Source organism: Diachasmimorpha longicaudata, unplaced genomic scaffold, assembly GCF_034640455.1.
Source record: "Diachasmimorpha longicaudata isolate KC_UGA_2023 unplaced genomic scaffold, iyDiaLong2 ctg00000099.1, whole genome shotgun sequence".
Lineage (NCBI taxonomy): Eukaryota > Metazoa > Arthropoda > Insecta > Hymenoptera > Braconidae > Diachasmimorpha > Diachasmimorpha longicaudata.
Genome location: NW_026973919.1, coordinates 19,281 through 32,278, shown reverse-complemented (window position 1 = coordinate 32,278; position 12,998 = coordinate 19,281). Strand labels below are relative to the sequence as shown.

At 43.2% G+C, this 12,998-nt stretch overlaps 1 protein-coding gene across 2 annotated transcripts; it reads right to left on the bottom strand.

The window, feature by feature from the left end:
• Positions 1 to 1,901: 1,901 nt before the first annotated feature.
• LOC135171753 (uncharacterized) lies at positions 1,902 to 4,757 on the bottom strand. 2 transcript variants are annotated; one of them, XM_064138327.1, is made up of 4 exons: positions 4,366 to 4,757; positions 3,941 to 4,033; positions 2,417 to 2,584; positions 1,902 to 2,206 (listed from the first exon to the last, which is right to left on the bottom strand). In XM_064138327.1, the coding sequence occupies exons 3-4, from the start codon at positions 2,582 to 2,584 to the stop codon at positions 1,988 to 1,990; spliced, it is 387 nt and encodes a 128-aa protein (XP_063994397.1). In that variant the 5' UTR covers positions 3,941 to 4,033; positions 4,366 to 4,757; the 3' UTR covers positions 1,902 to 1,987. The 2 variants fall into 2 exon arrangements, with proteins under 2 accessions (XP_063994397.1, XP_063994395.1); XM_064138325.1 differs by lacking the exon at positions 3,941 to 4,033 and having other exon boundaries at positions 4,510 to 4,757.
• Positions 4,758 to 12,998: the final 8,241 nt, after the last annotated feature.

Genomic DNA, 12,998 nt, shown 5'->3' with positions numbered 1-12,998 from the left:
AAAGAATAGATATATTGCTGAATATGAGACGCGAGAAGGTATAAAACTTGAAAAAGATAAAATTCAAAAGAATGCCGGATTGAAAGCAGTAGCAAAACTTTGTTTAAACTGTCCCTGGGGTAAATTTGGGGAGAGGGAGAACTTGAAAAAAAAAGCTATTATTCGAACACATGAGGAATTTGCAAATATAATGTTTAATCCTGAAATTGAAGTAACAGGACTTGTTCCTGTCTATAACGACACTCTCTTCATGTCCTGGAAACATTTAAACGAAGCCGCGGAAATGTCCACTAAGGCTAATGTCGTTATTGCGGCTTATACAACCGCTCACGCGCGTCTAAAGTTATATTCTTATCTAGAAAAACAACAAGAACGTGTTTTATATTATGATACAGATTCAGTAATTTACGTTAGCGATGGATCAAATGAATTACCGCTAGGGAATTTTCTAGGGGATTTGACCGACGAAGTAGAGGGCTACGGAGAAGGCAGTTTCATTACTTCTTTTGTCTCTGGGGGACCTAAATTTTATACTTATCGCGTAAAAAAACTGGACGGCAGTATCGCGGAAGTTAGTAAAATAAAAGGGGTTAGACTGAATTATGAATCGCGTAAACAAATTCATTACGACTCGATTCGCGCGCTCGTTGTCGATAAAGCAGATCCCTACCAGATCGACTATCATGGTATTCGTCGGACAGTGTATCATGACGTCATCACGAAACCTGAGAGTAAGATCGTACGTGCGACAGGCCCAAAACGGCGGCTTGATGGTTTTGCGACTCTGCCCTATGGTTTCAAAAAACCGCGATTGAGCCGCTGCTAGTTGGCGCGCACTGTTTTTTACAAATTAAGTATTTTATGCATTTAGATTGATTATTGTAGTTTTGTATAATATTGTTATGCACGAAAAACGTTTGTAGGTCTTCATTATTTAATAATTAATTAAACAATTTAATGAGTAGGGGCTATTCCTCCACTCGCTTAATATTTATTTGTAGACTCGAATAGTTATTATTAATGGATCGGGAATCGTTTGTTGATAATTAATATCCAAATTCCATATTTTTAAGTTTATTTGTTCACTAGATATTCATTATTTAAAAAATGGGGCCCTACATTGTTTACATTTGCGCAGCGCCTCCTGGTGTCAGGAGGCGGCCCTACATTTTTACCGACACTGTGGAATTCTGGGAATCTACGTTTCTGGGAGGGGTTACCGACTGTCAGGGGGGGGCGCCACCGTCAACTTTGACTGGCGGGTTTTTAGCCGTTCGTATTTCGAATTGAAATACGAAGTTTCAACAACCCGCGGCCCGCGAATATGAAAATTAACTATAAGACAAATGTATATATAAAATATAAAATGTAATATATATAAAGAAAAATAAATAAATAAATAAATAAAAATTAGAAAAAAGATTCCCTTTGAGTTTATTCCCCACCCAATTCCTATTTAATAATAATTTAAAATTAAAAGGAGGAAATGTTTAAAAAGAAGGACAACATATGGTTATTGCAAAAAATTTTTTTTATTGAATAACTTAAAACTAAAATACAATTTTTTTAAAAATAATAATCTTAAATCTAACATAAGTTCTTAATATGTAAATTTAAAAGTAAGGGAAGGGATCATGCAAACAGAAAACAATTATTTAAAAAAAATTTATTTATTTAAAAAAACTTAAAACTAAGCTACAATTTATCTTAAACTTAAAACTAAAGGGAAGTATAATTTTATTAAATAATTTTATTAAAAAATAAAAACTTGAAGCTAAAATAGAAATTTTTTTTTTTGTTTAAATGTTGAAATTTTTTTTTGTTTTGTTTTATAATTTAAAACTAAGGGAAATAAATAAATAAATACACAAGAAAATATTCATTTTTAAAATTTAATTTTATTCAAAAAACTTAATCCTAGAATACATTTTTTTTTAAATTTTTTTTTTAATTTAAAATTAAATGGGAAAGGGGGGGGGCAGTGGCCTCAGTCCCACTGCTCCAGGTCCCAATTCTCCTCTGTCAGGTCGGGTTGAGGGGGCTCCTCCCCGAAGAGGATCCTTAGCGCCCAGACATCCTCCACGTGGTATAGAGCGAGCAGCTGCTCGCCCTCGGCCTCCAGGCCACGCGCCTCGCGCCTCAGAGCGCGGACCCACCGCGCTCTCAGGGTGTCTGGGCCGACACCTCCCTCCCAGCGAGCTCCGCGCTGTAACAAAAAAGAAAAAAACACATTAATATTAAATATATCTATGATTATAAGAAAATGAGGAAAAAAGGGGGTATTTCAGGAAAGAAATGACAGGAAGGGGTTAGAGGGGATAAAGGGAATAGAGAGAGAGAGAGAGAGAGAGAGAGAGAGAGAGAGAGAGAGAGAGAGAGAGAGAGAGAGACAGAGAGACAGAGAGACCCAACTCACCAGATATTTCTCGTCCTCCGAATCCGCCAACCATTTGGCGCCCCTGGCGTGCAAATCCTGGATGGCGAAAATATTTTCGCCTTCCAGGGTTTCACCCTCTGCGTCCTCCCAGCGCAGCCACGCATTGGCCTCCCTCAGGTAGGCCCGCTTCCTCCGGATGGCCTGCATCTGAAAAAAAAAGCACAATGAATTGAAAATTTACAAACAAAAAAAAGACGAACAGAATGAATAAAAAAAAAACTAAAACAAGCGAAAAACGGAAAATCTAAAAACTAAAACAAACGAAAAATCAAAAACTAAAACAGCAAAAATTAAAATGAAAATATACGCGGATTTGAAATTAAAAAATGCGAAACCTATACCCCGCAACGGGAAGACATTTAAGTCTTATAAAAAATAAACACGCGAAATAAAAACAATAAAATGAACCCGCGGACGCGAAACACATATCAAAAACCGCGAGAAAAACGTCATACACCAAAAACCGCGAAACGCAACGAAAAAACATGCAAAAAAGAGCCGTCATGGGACGCCTGGCAGATGTGAAACATCGTGTGTGTACAAGTAATATGCATAAAAGATAATATTATTACAGGAATTAAATATAGCCTTATGAACAAATGAAGTATTACAAATTTCTTACAGAAAATGATAACTTTATTTAATAAAAATTTATTTACATGGGATATAAAAATTCGATATTAATATCAAGTGGCTACAATTTAACTATTTTCATCTGTAACTTCAGTAATAGTTATATTCGATTTTTCCTCTGCCGGTATTACCGTGACGATTGGTCGATGATAACTCAAGTACGTTACAAAAGTATTGGATGAAACACCATCAAGATATCTCACAAATACAGCATCTATTGTTGTTTCATATTTGGTAGTAGATTCTCTTGGATTATTAATGATTTGCAATTGAAATTCTTTTTGAAGAAATGTCATTAATGGCATTGATTCAGCTCTTGCAAAATTTACATTAAAGTCTCCAGCTAAAATTAATGGCAGTTTAGGTTTATTTGTTTTAAAAATTATTGAACCTGTTTGGCTATAAGGAAATAACCTTTCATGTAAAAATGAAATTATATGATCCATTTTGTTATTAGGTGAAATGTATACTACAATCATAATTAATTCACTTCCCCCTTCTAGTTTAATATGTGAAGCACACATATCACCAATAGATGTTTGGGAAACATGAACTTCTGTAGCATTTTGAACTGCTAGATCCATGTTGAGTGTAGTAACATGTGAAGTGTTATTGTTTTTGTAAATGGCCACTCCAGCGGCTCTAACATTTTGTCGTTTAAATTTTGCAATACAATGAAAGTTACATAAATCAACTGCTTCATCTGCAGGACACCATGTTTCAGTTAGCAACAAAAAGTTACTATTTCTACAAATAGGATCTTGTAAATCAGCAGCATGTTTCCTGAGACTTTGACAGTTTAAAGTGTATATGGTTAATTTATTTCTGGAGTTGATAAAATCAGTGATCAATCGATTAGTAAAGTCTTACACAACATTGATAGTATGCCTTGGGTTCAACTGATCAGGATGGCGTCCAGTTTCAATAATAATATTTTGTGATGCCGGTAAAGATTGTTGAGAACTGAAATATTGTAAAAAATATGATATTAAAATATACAAAAAAAAAAATGTTGAGTATGGCTTCAATATACTCATGAACTCAAATCTTAGTTAATTATTTCAATATATGACTAAAGGTTTGAGAATATAAATTTAGTTAATAAATTTGTCCATATTCATTCCTTCATGAATAATAAAAAAATAATTAATTAAAGATAATATTAATATAATTTATATAATTATTAATCCTAATATAATTTATAAATTACTGATATGATTAATATCAATATAATTAATTAAATATATATATATAAAATTACAGTTATGGAGACATGAAAAATAGGATCTACTTACTGATGACTTGGTAGTATGCCATAGTCTAGTTTCTCTTTCTTTGCACACGGTTGATCACTTTGATCTTCTAAGTTATCACTATCACACATATTTTATTTTCAAAAATTGAAATAAAAAATTACATAAAACACAGGTTATCTGTACCGCATAAAGAACCACGTGGAACTGCGTGAGAAGCCACACCGTACACTCTACTACACATAATATATTGTGACGAGGCAACATAACCCTAGAGGTTATGTTGATTTTTGCCCTCCGCACGCCCCCTATTTCTTACTAGATTCATACACGCAATACACACCGTTGGAGAGCCCCTTTCCTTAGTTCCTTCCCCTTCCCCCAATCCCCTACTCACCGCGCTCGGACAGCGCGAGAAACACCAGCAAGAAGCACCACTGAAGGATGGGATGACGTAGGCCGTCCCCCTCCTTCCCGCGGTCCCCTACTCGCCGCGCTCAGCCACCAACGTGAGAGGATGATGACGTAGCGCGTCTCCCTCCGCCGCAGTCCCCTGTTCACCACGCGCTACAGGACAATGGGCGCACACGCACGTTGCGTAGTGCGTCACCCCGCCACCCCTCAGCCCCCGAAGATGCCCACAAGCATCGATCGGTGGATCAGGGGAAGGCGAAGAACTCACCCCGGAAACGGACGAAATTGGGCCGAGGACCCCCGAATACTTCGGGGAGTTCCTCAAGTGGACAATAACTCGTCACTCGTCGTTCAGCCGTTAATCATACAGTGCGCCCCATTATTTTTGATATAATAAATCGCGGAACATTGGTGAAGTGACCCAGGACGTCCGAGCTTGAAGAAAGGCTCATCCCGAACCAGGATCAACCTGTTGCCCCTCAGGGAGAGGCTTGAGACCCAGAGGACCCAGAGAAGGAGGACAAAACCCCCAGGAACTCGGAAAATCATCTGCCGAGTGAGTACCCTTTCTTTTCCCCTCATCACCCAGCGGCATCATTCTCCCCAATTACAATTCGCGGAACCCCTCCAACGGTGTAAATCCTTATTATTTCTTTCTAGGGATTATTAATATTCTAATTGTATTATTCGTATTATTATTATTGTTTAATTTATATTGGATCCCTCAATTCTTCCCCTTTTGGTTTCAAAGTAGAGCCACCCCCTTTTTCATTATATAAATTCAAAAGTGGTCCGACAAGCGACCTGCCTGCCCCCCACCCCTGAGATATTCCAAGAAACAGGCATTTTTATAAATATTGTACTATTGAACAAACTATTGTACGATCGCGTCATTAATATTATATTTTTCATTAATTATACTTTGACTCCCAACATTGTAATTCAATTAACTAATATTTCAAATAAATGTATTTTAGATAACAGCCTCTGCCCCGTTTTATTTAATAATTGACCCGCCCTCTAATTTAAATAATAATAAATTAGGGAAAAGGTCACAAATTGGCGCCCAACGTGGGGCAGGCGCTGTATATCGGCTATTTTTTGTCCCCCCCCCCAAAATAATTCGTTTTCTTTTTTTTTATTATTTTCACCGTTGGAGGTGGGAAAAAATTTAATAAAAATAGGGAGTAGATTAATTATTTAGAAAAATATCCCCCCTTCATCTTTTTTCATTAGATTAATTTCATTTTGAATTATTTCGAATTATTTTGACAAAAGGTCATTTGAATTATTTTGTATTATTTTATTGAACCAATTGTTATTTCTTTGTCTTCCGAGTTGTACGATTTTCCCCGTGTAAACCCCTTCACCCCCGCGATTTCTTCCGCCCCTCTTTCCCAGTGATCCCCATTTTCTATTCCATTGTTCGAATCGCCGTGATTTGAAATCGGTTTCTTTTGTTCTCCCTCCCCCCACTTAAATCGGGAAAATACTACCCGAATATAATAAAATTAATTCTCGGAAATCGTCAATGTGAATTTTTCACGATATAATATTTCTTTTGTACTTGACTAGCGTACAGTCAAGAAATTCGTTCGCGCGGCCGTGTTTACATCGGCACGTAAACAGACCCGCCCCTCGAGTTATCGAGGTCTCCCTCATTCCCTATCCATCCCGATCCAAAAGGATTTCTTCAATATTATTTCCGCCCCCCCTTTCCCCTTGTCTAATTGCTATTCCCTTTCACCTATCCGTCCTAATCCGAAAATAATATCATAACTTCGGGTTAGAAATAATTATTATTTGAAAATTCTTTCTTTTTTGATTCTTTTGTAAATCCCCCCCCCTTGATTATTAATTGAACAATATTCTAAAATAAAATCTTTTCCCAAATAAAATTTAAACTTTTCCCGAATAAAATAAAATCTTTTCCCAAATAAAATTTAAACTTTTCCCGAATAAAATAAAATCTTTTTCTAATTAAAATAAAATCCTTTTCTAATTAAAATAAAAATCTTTCCTATATAAAATTAAATTATTTTTAAACAATAAAAAGCAGATTCCCTGGTTACCGGCCTTTTTTGTTCAGTTCTTTTTTCCTTGATTCTTTTCAAGGATTTTGATTAATTATTAATAAATTATTTCAATTCCGGCCGATTTTCACTAATTTTGAATTTTTTCAACTTTTTCTCCTTTCATTGAATTCTTTTGTATTTCCCCCACCATGGACCCCACAGATCCCCCTATTCCTGGAATGCCTTTGTATTCGGAGGTAGTTGCTACTACCTCCCCTCCTGTTACTTCCGTGAGTACCACCGCGGTCACTCACGTTCACACCCCCTCTGCCCCCTGTACTAGCGCTCACGGTATTACCGCTGGCGCTAGTACATATGTCACTACGGCGACATCCATGGATACTTACCCTCGAATGGTCCCCTCACTACCTCCCCCTCTCCCACCCCCGGAACCAGGTCCCTCGGAAATATCCCAATTTAAATATGAATTGGAAAATCGATATGACGGTCTCCACCCACGCGATCACATGATTTTGCTGGACGCGCTGGGTCTTTCAACAGTCGGGTCATACACGACCCTTAAGGATCGATTTGTTCGGGCCGAAATCAGGCGAAAATTCGGGCCTCACGCCGCTTATTGGGATACGTCCAACGATTCCATGACGGTTCCTCTCACTACTATCGGGTTTCAACTCATCCCCGAAGTCGATGATTCCATTCGCGATCGGACTCGCGAATATCTTAGAACAGGACAAAGTATGGGAATTTATCAGGATCCCATCCCCCTCGGGCAGACCCAATGTTCCCCTACCCACGACTCCCCCCAGACTGATCACCGTTCCCCTAATCGAGTCACCTTTAACCTCCCTGTTATCACTTCCCCTTACGCCCCCCCTATTACCACCTCCTCTTACAACTTAATTCCCCTTACCACCCCCCAACCCCTCTCTACCCACACCGATCCTCAGGTATCTCTACCCTATTCCCAGACATACCCCATTCAATCCACTCCCCGTCCCCGGCCCACTACCCTTTTCCCCCCTTTCCCCTCTACCAATTACCCCACTGAGTCCCATCCCACTGCCCCTCCTGCTACCTATCCACCCCCTCCTACTGCCCACTCTACGTACAATGTGGATGAGCCAGTATTCCCTCCTCGCACCAACCCCCGATATCCCTTTCCCCCCACCAACAGACCCCGTCCCCCTACCCACAGACCTTCCCGTACCCTGAATTTTGCCTCCCAAATTCCCCCTCTCACCCTCAATGATTATGATCCCTCTGAACAGCCCCAACCATCCTTTCCCCACACCCCTCATCATACCACTTTCCGCGATCAGGGATCGTCGGACCCTACGTCCCGCGAATTAAAAATTAGTTCGGTTTTTAAGAGGGATGGAATCACTTTTTCGGGAGCGAAAAGTGAGGATCCCTATCTATTTCTGGACCAAATTGGTGACAGTTGTGCGGCGTACAACCTCACCGAAGAGGAGACCCTTCGCGCCCTCGCCTTTGCATTTCGGGGAAATGCAAGGACGTGGTATCGTACAGAACACCCCTATTTGATTACCTTCGACGATTTTGTATCGTCCTTTACTGCCACTTTCTGTCCCTTCGGAAGGGAAGAAAGTATTTGGCAAGATATTCGCCGACGTACTCAGGCCCCCAAAGAATCCATTCGGGATTACATTATCTGTATGCGTGGTCTTTTCGCGAACCTCCACCCCCCTCCCCCCTTGACCAGACAACTAAATATTGTGCATTCCCAAATGCACCCCTCGTTCGCTAAAGAAATTAAAAGAAAATCTTTCAACACATACGCCCAGCTCTTGGAGAGCGCCCATGAGGTGGAATACACCGCCATTAATGCGTCCCGTTATCAGCCTCCCCCCTCAGCTGAAGATAGTTATGCTTCGGCCTACGCCTTCAACATTCCCACCCCCAAAGGACAGAGACGAAACACGACCCATTATTCGGCTCTGGGTGCACAACCCTCGAGAGCCCCTGACGTCCCCCCAGCACAGTTCGCCACCAATCCTTACGCCCCCCCTCCTGATCATACTGTCCCCTTTCCCCGTCCTCCGCCCACACATGGAATCCCAACAAGTCCCCCGCACAGTCCTGTTCCCCAAAGACGTTCACGAACTCCCCCCACCTTCTCCACTCCTGATACCCAATACCGTTACCCTCCCCCTTTAATGAGTCTGGTAATACCACCCCCTCCTACCACCACCCCTTCCAACAGTGGATCGCTGGAGAAATTCACCTGCTTCCGCTGTCATCAGCCTGGACATTTCGCCCGTGAATGTCCTATTCATCCTACCCCAATAAGACGAAATCCTCCTCCCCAATATTATCCCCAACAACCCACACAAAACCAACCCCAACGAACCCCCCCTTCCTATCCCCATTACTCCCAACAACCATATCCCCCTCAGGGAAACTAAGATCGGGGGGGACCAATAATACCTCCCCCCCACGACCAAGACGCCCGTACCCACAAAAACGCGTACGTTTCCAACTGACGACTGACGTGACATAAAACCCTCCTCCAAACCTTGAATCCCACATTCCTGATCATCCCCCAACAATACCTGACCCTGACCTTCCCCTTCCACCCCCTGAAAATTTTGCCGATCCCCCTATCCCAGTCACCACCCCCTCACGCCCTGTAATTAACCCCGTAAATCCTACCCCTAAAAATCCCACTAAATCCCCTGCTCCCCTAGCTACCTCTCCAGACCCAGTCAGCACCCCTATAAATCCCATCCCTAAACTCCCTATCCAAGCAACCCTTCCCCCTTCTCCCGTTCCCTCTACCTCTGCCCCTTTACCTTCGACCCCCATACCACAAACTTCCTGCATCCCCACACCCCGCCGACGCCAAAAAACCCCGATTCCCAGCAACCCTCCCCCCGAAGAGATCCCGACCCTACTGACCCTGACAGCCAATGACCAAAATAATCCCGACTTTATTACCTATGAAGATTTTTTAACCCTCGTCTATGATGACCCCTCCGAGAATAGATATTTTGCCCAGCTTAACCTTGGTAGGATGAAGCTACGGACCTTGATTGATTCCGGGGTTAATCGATCTTTCATCAGCACCGAAATAGGACCCCATTTGCGGAATTACGCGGTTGACGTCGGTGAAGACGTTATGTTAGGAAGCGGGGAATCAAGGCCCCTTGAAGGATGTGTCGCAATGCGACTGATCTCCGAGTCCCATTTTAGTATTATCCCTTTTCGGCTTACTAATGCCTTAGCTTTTGATTGCGTTCTCGGGATGGACGCCCTTCAACAATTAGGGCTTAACCACGAGTGTCGAAAGTATTATCGGGATGACCCTGCCCGCCCCTTTATTACCCTAACCGCTCAACCCCTCACTATTTGGTACCCTTCAGACGGACCTTCTCCTAAACCTATCAACCTCGACAGACCCCCTCCCTGCACCCTCACCTCCCTAGCCATTATCCCAGAGGATCAATCAGCTTCTCTGAGAGAGAAATTTAAAAGCTGGATCAAACCTGCCCCAGAAGTCGCTAACGTTTGTCCCCTATTGACGATGCATATTGACACCCAAGGACATCCCCCATACGCAGCCCCACAAGACGATACGCCCCCCAAATTCTTAAAGTTGCCCAAGAGAAAACTAAAAAATTATTAGAACAAGGAATAGTAGAACCGTCCCAAAGCGATTGGTGTAGTTGGCCCGTATTAGTCAGAAAACCCGATGACAGTTATCGATTATGCATCGATTACCGCCCCCTTAACGCTGTTACGAAACACCTAGCCGTCCCCATGCAGAGTCTTGAAGATTTACTTGACTGTGCTCATGGAACGGTCTATGTGTCCAAAATCGATGTTAGCCAAGCCTTCCATCATATCCCCCTGGACGACGAAAGTAAGGAGGAAACTGCCTTCGCGATCCCTGGACTACCCCCCGGTTTATTTCAATATAAGCGAATGCCCTTTGGGCTGAAAAATGGCCCTGCCATGTTCCAGCTCCTCACTGACATGATAATCCCCGCCCAATGGTCCACCAATGTCCGTAAATATGCGGACGACTTCCTGATTTTTACCCGAACTTTAGAGGAACACGAATGGTTCGTTTCCCAACTCCTCAAAAGACTGCAGGACAATAACCTGACAGTAAATCCCGACAAATGCTCCTTCCTATGTGACCGACTTGAATTCCTTGGATATATCCTCACCCCTGACGGATTAGCTGCTGACCCTGAAAAGACTGCCCCTATCACTAATTACCCCCCGCCCCGAAATATTAAGGAATTACAACGATTTCTTGGTATGGTAGGCTGGTATTCCCGATTCCTGCCCCAATTATCCAACGACAAAGTCCCCCTCCTCCTCCTCTTACATAAAGACCAACCCTGGACCTGGACCGACGATCAACAGACTGCCTTCGACGCCCTTAAACAATCCCTCATCACCACCCCCGTCCTCGCCCGACCTGACTTCGACAAGCCCTGTACCATCCAGACTGACGCCAGTGACGTTGCCATCGGAGCCGTCCTTACGCAAGAGTCCGAATTTGGCTCCGACCATTTAAATAATAAAGACTCCCTTGGCTCTGACCGACCCATTTATTTCGCCAGCCGAGTTCTTACCCCGGCTGAGCGTAACTATACTGTGACCGAAAGAGAATGCCTCGCAGTCCTGTGGGCTATTAGGAAATTCCGCCCCTATCTCGAAGGAAGTAAATTTAGAGTCATCACTGATCATGCTAGCCTGAAATGGCTAGTGAATTTCAAGAACGCCACCGGCCGAGTAGCCCGTTGGGCCCTCGAACTCCAGTCCCATGACTTTGACCTAGTCCACCGTAAAGGATCCCTTCATGTTGTCCCCGACGCCCTTTCCCGTATTTGTCCCCATACCCTAGCCGCCCTTGACCTAATGCAATCCTCCCCTGACAGATGGTACCAGAAGAAAAAGACAGACGTCAAAGAAAATCCCCATAAATACCCTGACTGGACAGTAGACGACGACGTTTTATACTATTTACGCCCCTGTCCTCAGATTGATCCGACAGTCCCTGATCTGAACCGATGGAAGACCGTTCTTCCCCCGGGACTCAGACTTGCCACTATTCAGGATGCCCATGACAGTCCCTATGCTGCCCATGGAGGTATCGATAAAACGTACCAAAGGGTTTCGACTTATTTTTATTGGCCGGGTATTTATCGCGATGTCGCTAAGTATGTCCGAGCTTGCCCCTCCTGTCAGCGATATAAATCGATCCAAACCGGACCCCGTGGATTAATGCGCGAGCGGACGACCACCGAACCCTGGTCCACCGTCGCAGGTGATATTATGGGCCCCTTTCCCCCCAGTCGTAGCCAAAACCGGTACATACTTGTCCTTGAGGACGTTTTCACCCGGTATGTAGAATTAAAACCCCTTCGAAAGGCCACTGCAAAAAATATTTGGAAGATCCTGTATGAAACAGTGATCCTGCGCTGGGGAAAACCGCAGTTTTTCCTCAGCGATAATGGTACGGAATTTGTAGGAAAAGACTTGGCCCAACCCTTAGCCCAATTAGGAATTACCCACATAACCACCCCTCCCTACCATCCCCAGTCCAACCCTGTCGAACGAGTTAATCGATCCCTGAAACCCATGCTTGGCATTTATACGGGAGAAGATCATAGGAATTGGGACCAATTCCTACCCGAATTTGCCTTCGCCCTCAACACCTCAGTCCACTCCTCCCTTGGCCTTTCCCCAGCATTCCTGAATATGGGTCGTATCCCTGCTCCCCCCAGTCCTATTGCCGAATCAACCCCCAAATCACCTGAACCCTTAACCTCGTCACCCCCGGGACCGTGGCAGTCGCGCGTTGAGCGTATGACTTATTTTTATGACCTCGCACGAAAATATATGGGTGAAGCTTTTGCGAAGCAAGCCGAACGGTATAACCTCGGACGGAAAGATCTCGCGTTCGCGGTCGGAGACCTGGTTCTACGAAAACATCGCCCCCTCTCCCATGCCGCTACCCATTTCACCGCAAAGTTAGCCCCTAAATACGATGGCCCCTATCTCATTTTAAATGTAATTTCCCCTATAATGTATGACTTGGAAGACCCCCATGGTAATCGAATCCCCAAAATTCACATTTCTGACCTCAGACCCTTTGTCTCCCGCTCCCCTTTAGATCCCACAGAAGATGCTAAGGATGAGAAGGACTCCCCTCTTCGGGAGAGGGCCGTATCGCGCCCCAGTGGGGGA

Coding starts and splice junctions, on each gene's coding strand:
- LOC135171753 (XM_064138325.1), bottom strand. CDS start 4,590: ATGTTGCCTCGTCACAATATATTATGTGTAGTAGAGTGTACGGTGTGG. Junction 2,585..4,509: donor TCCACGTGGTTCTTTATGCG/GTACAGATAACC, acceptor TTTTTTTTTCAG/ATGCAGGCCATCCGGAGGAA. Junction 2,207..2,416: donor CGGAGGACGAGAAATATCTG/GTGAGTTGGGTC, acceptor TTTTTGTTACAG/CGCGGAGCTCGCTGGGAGGG.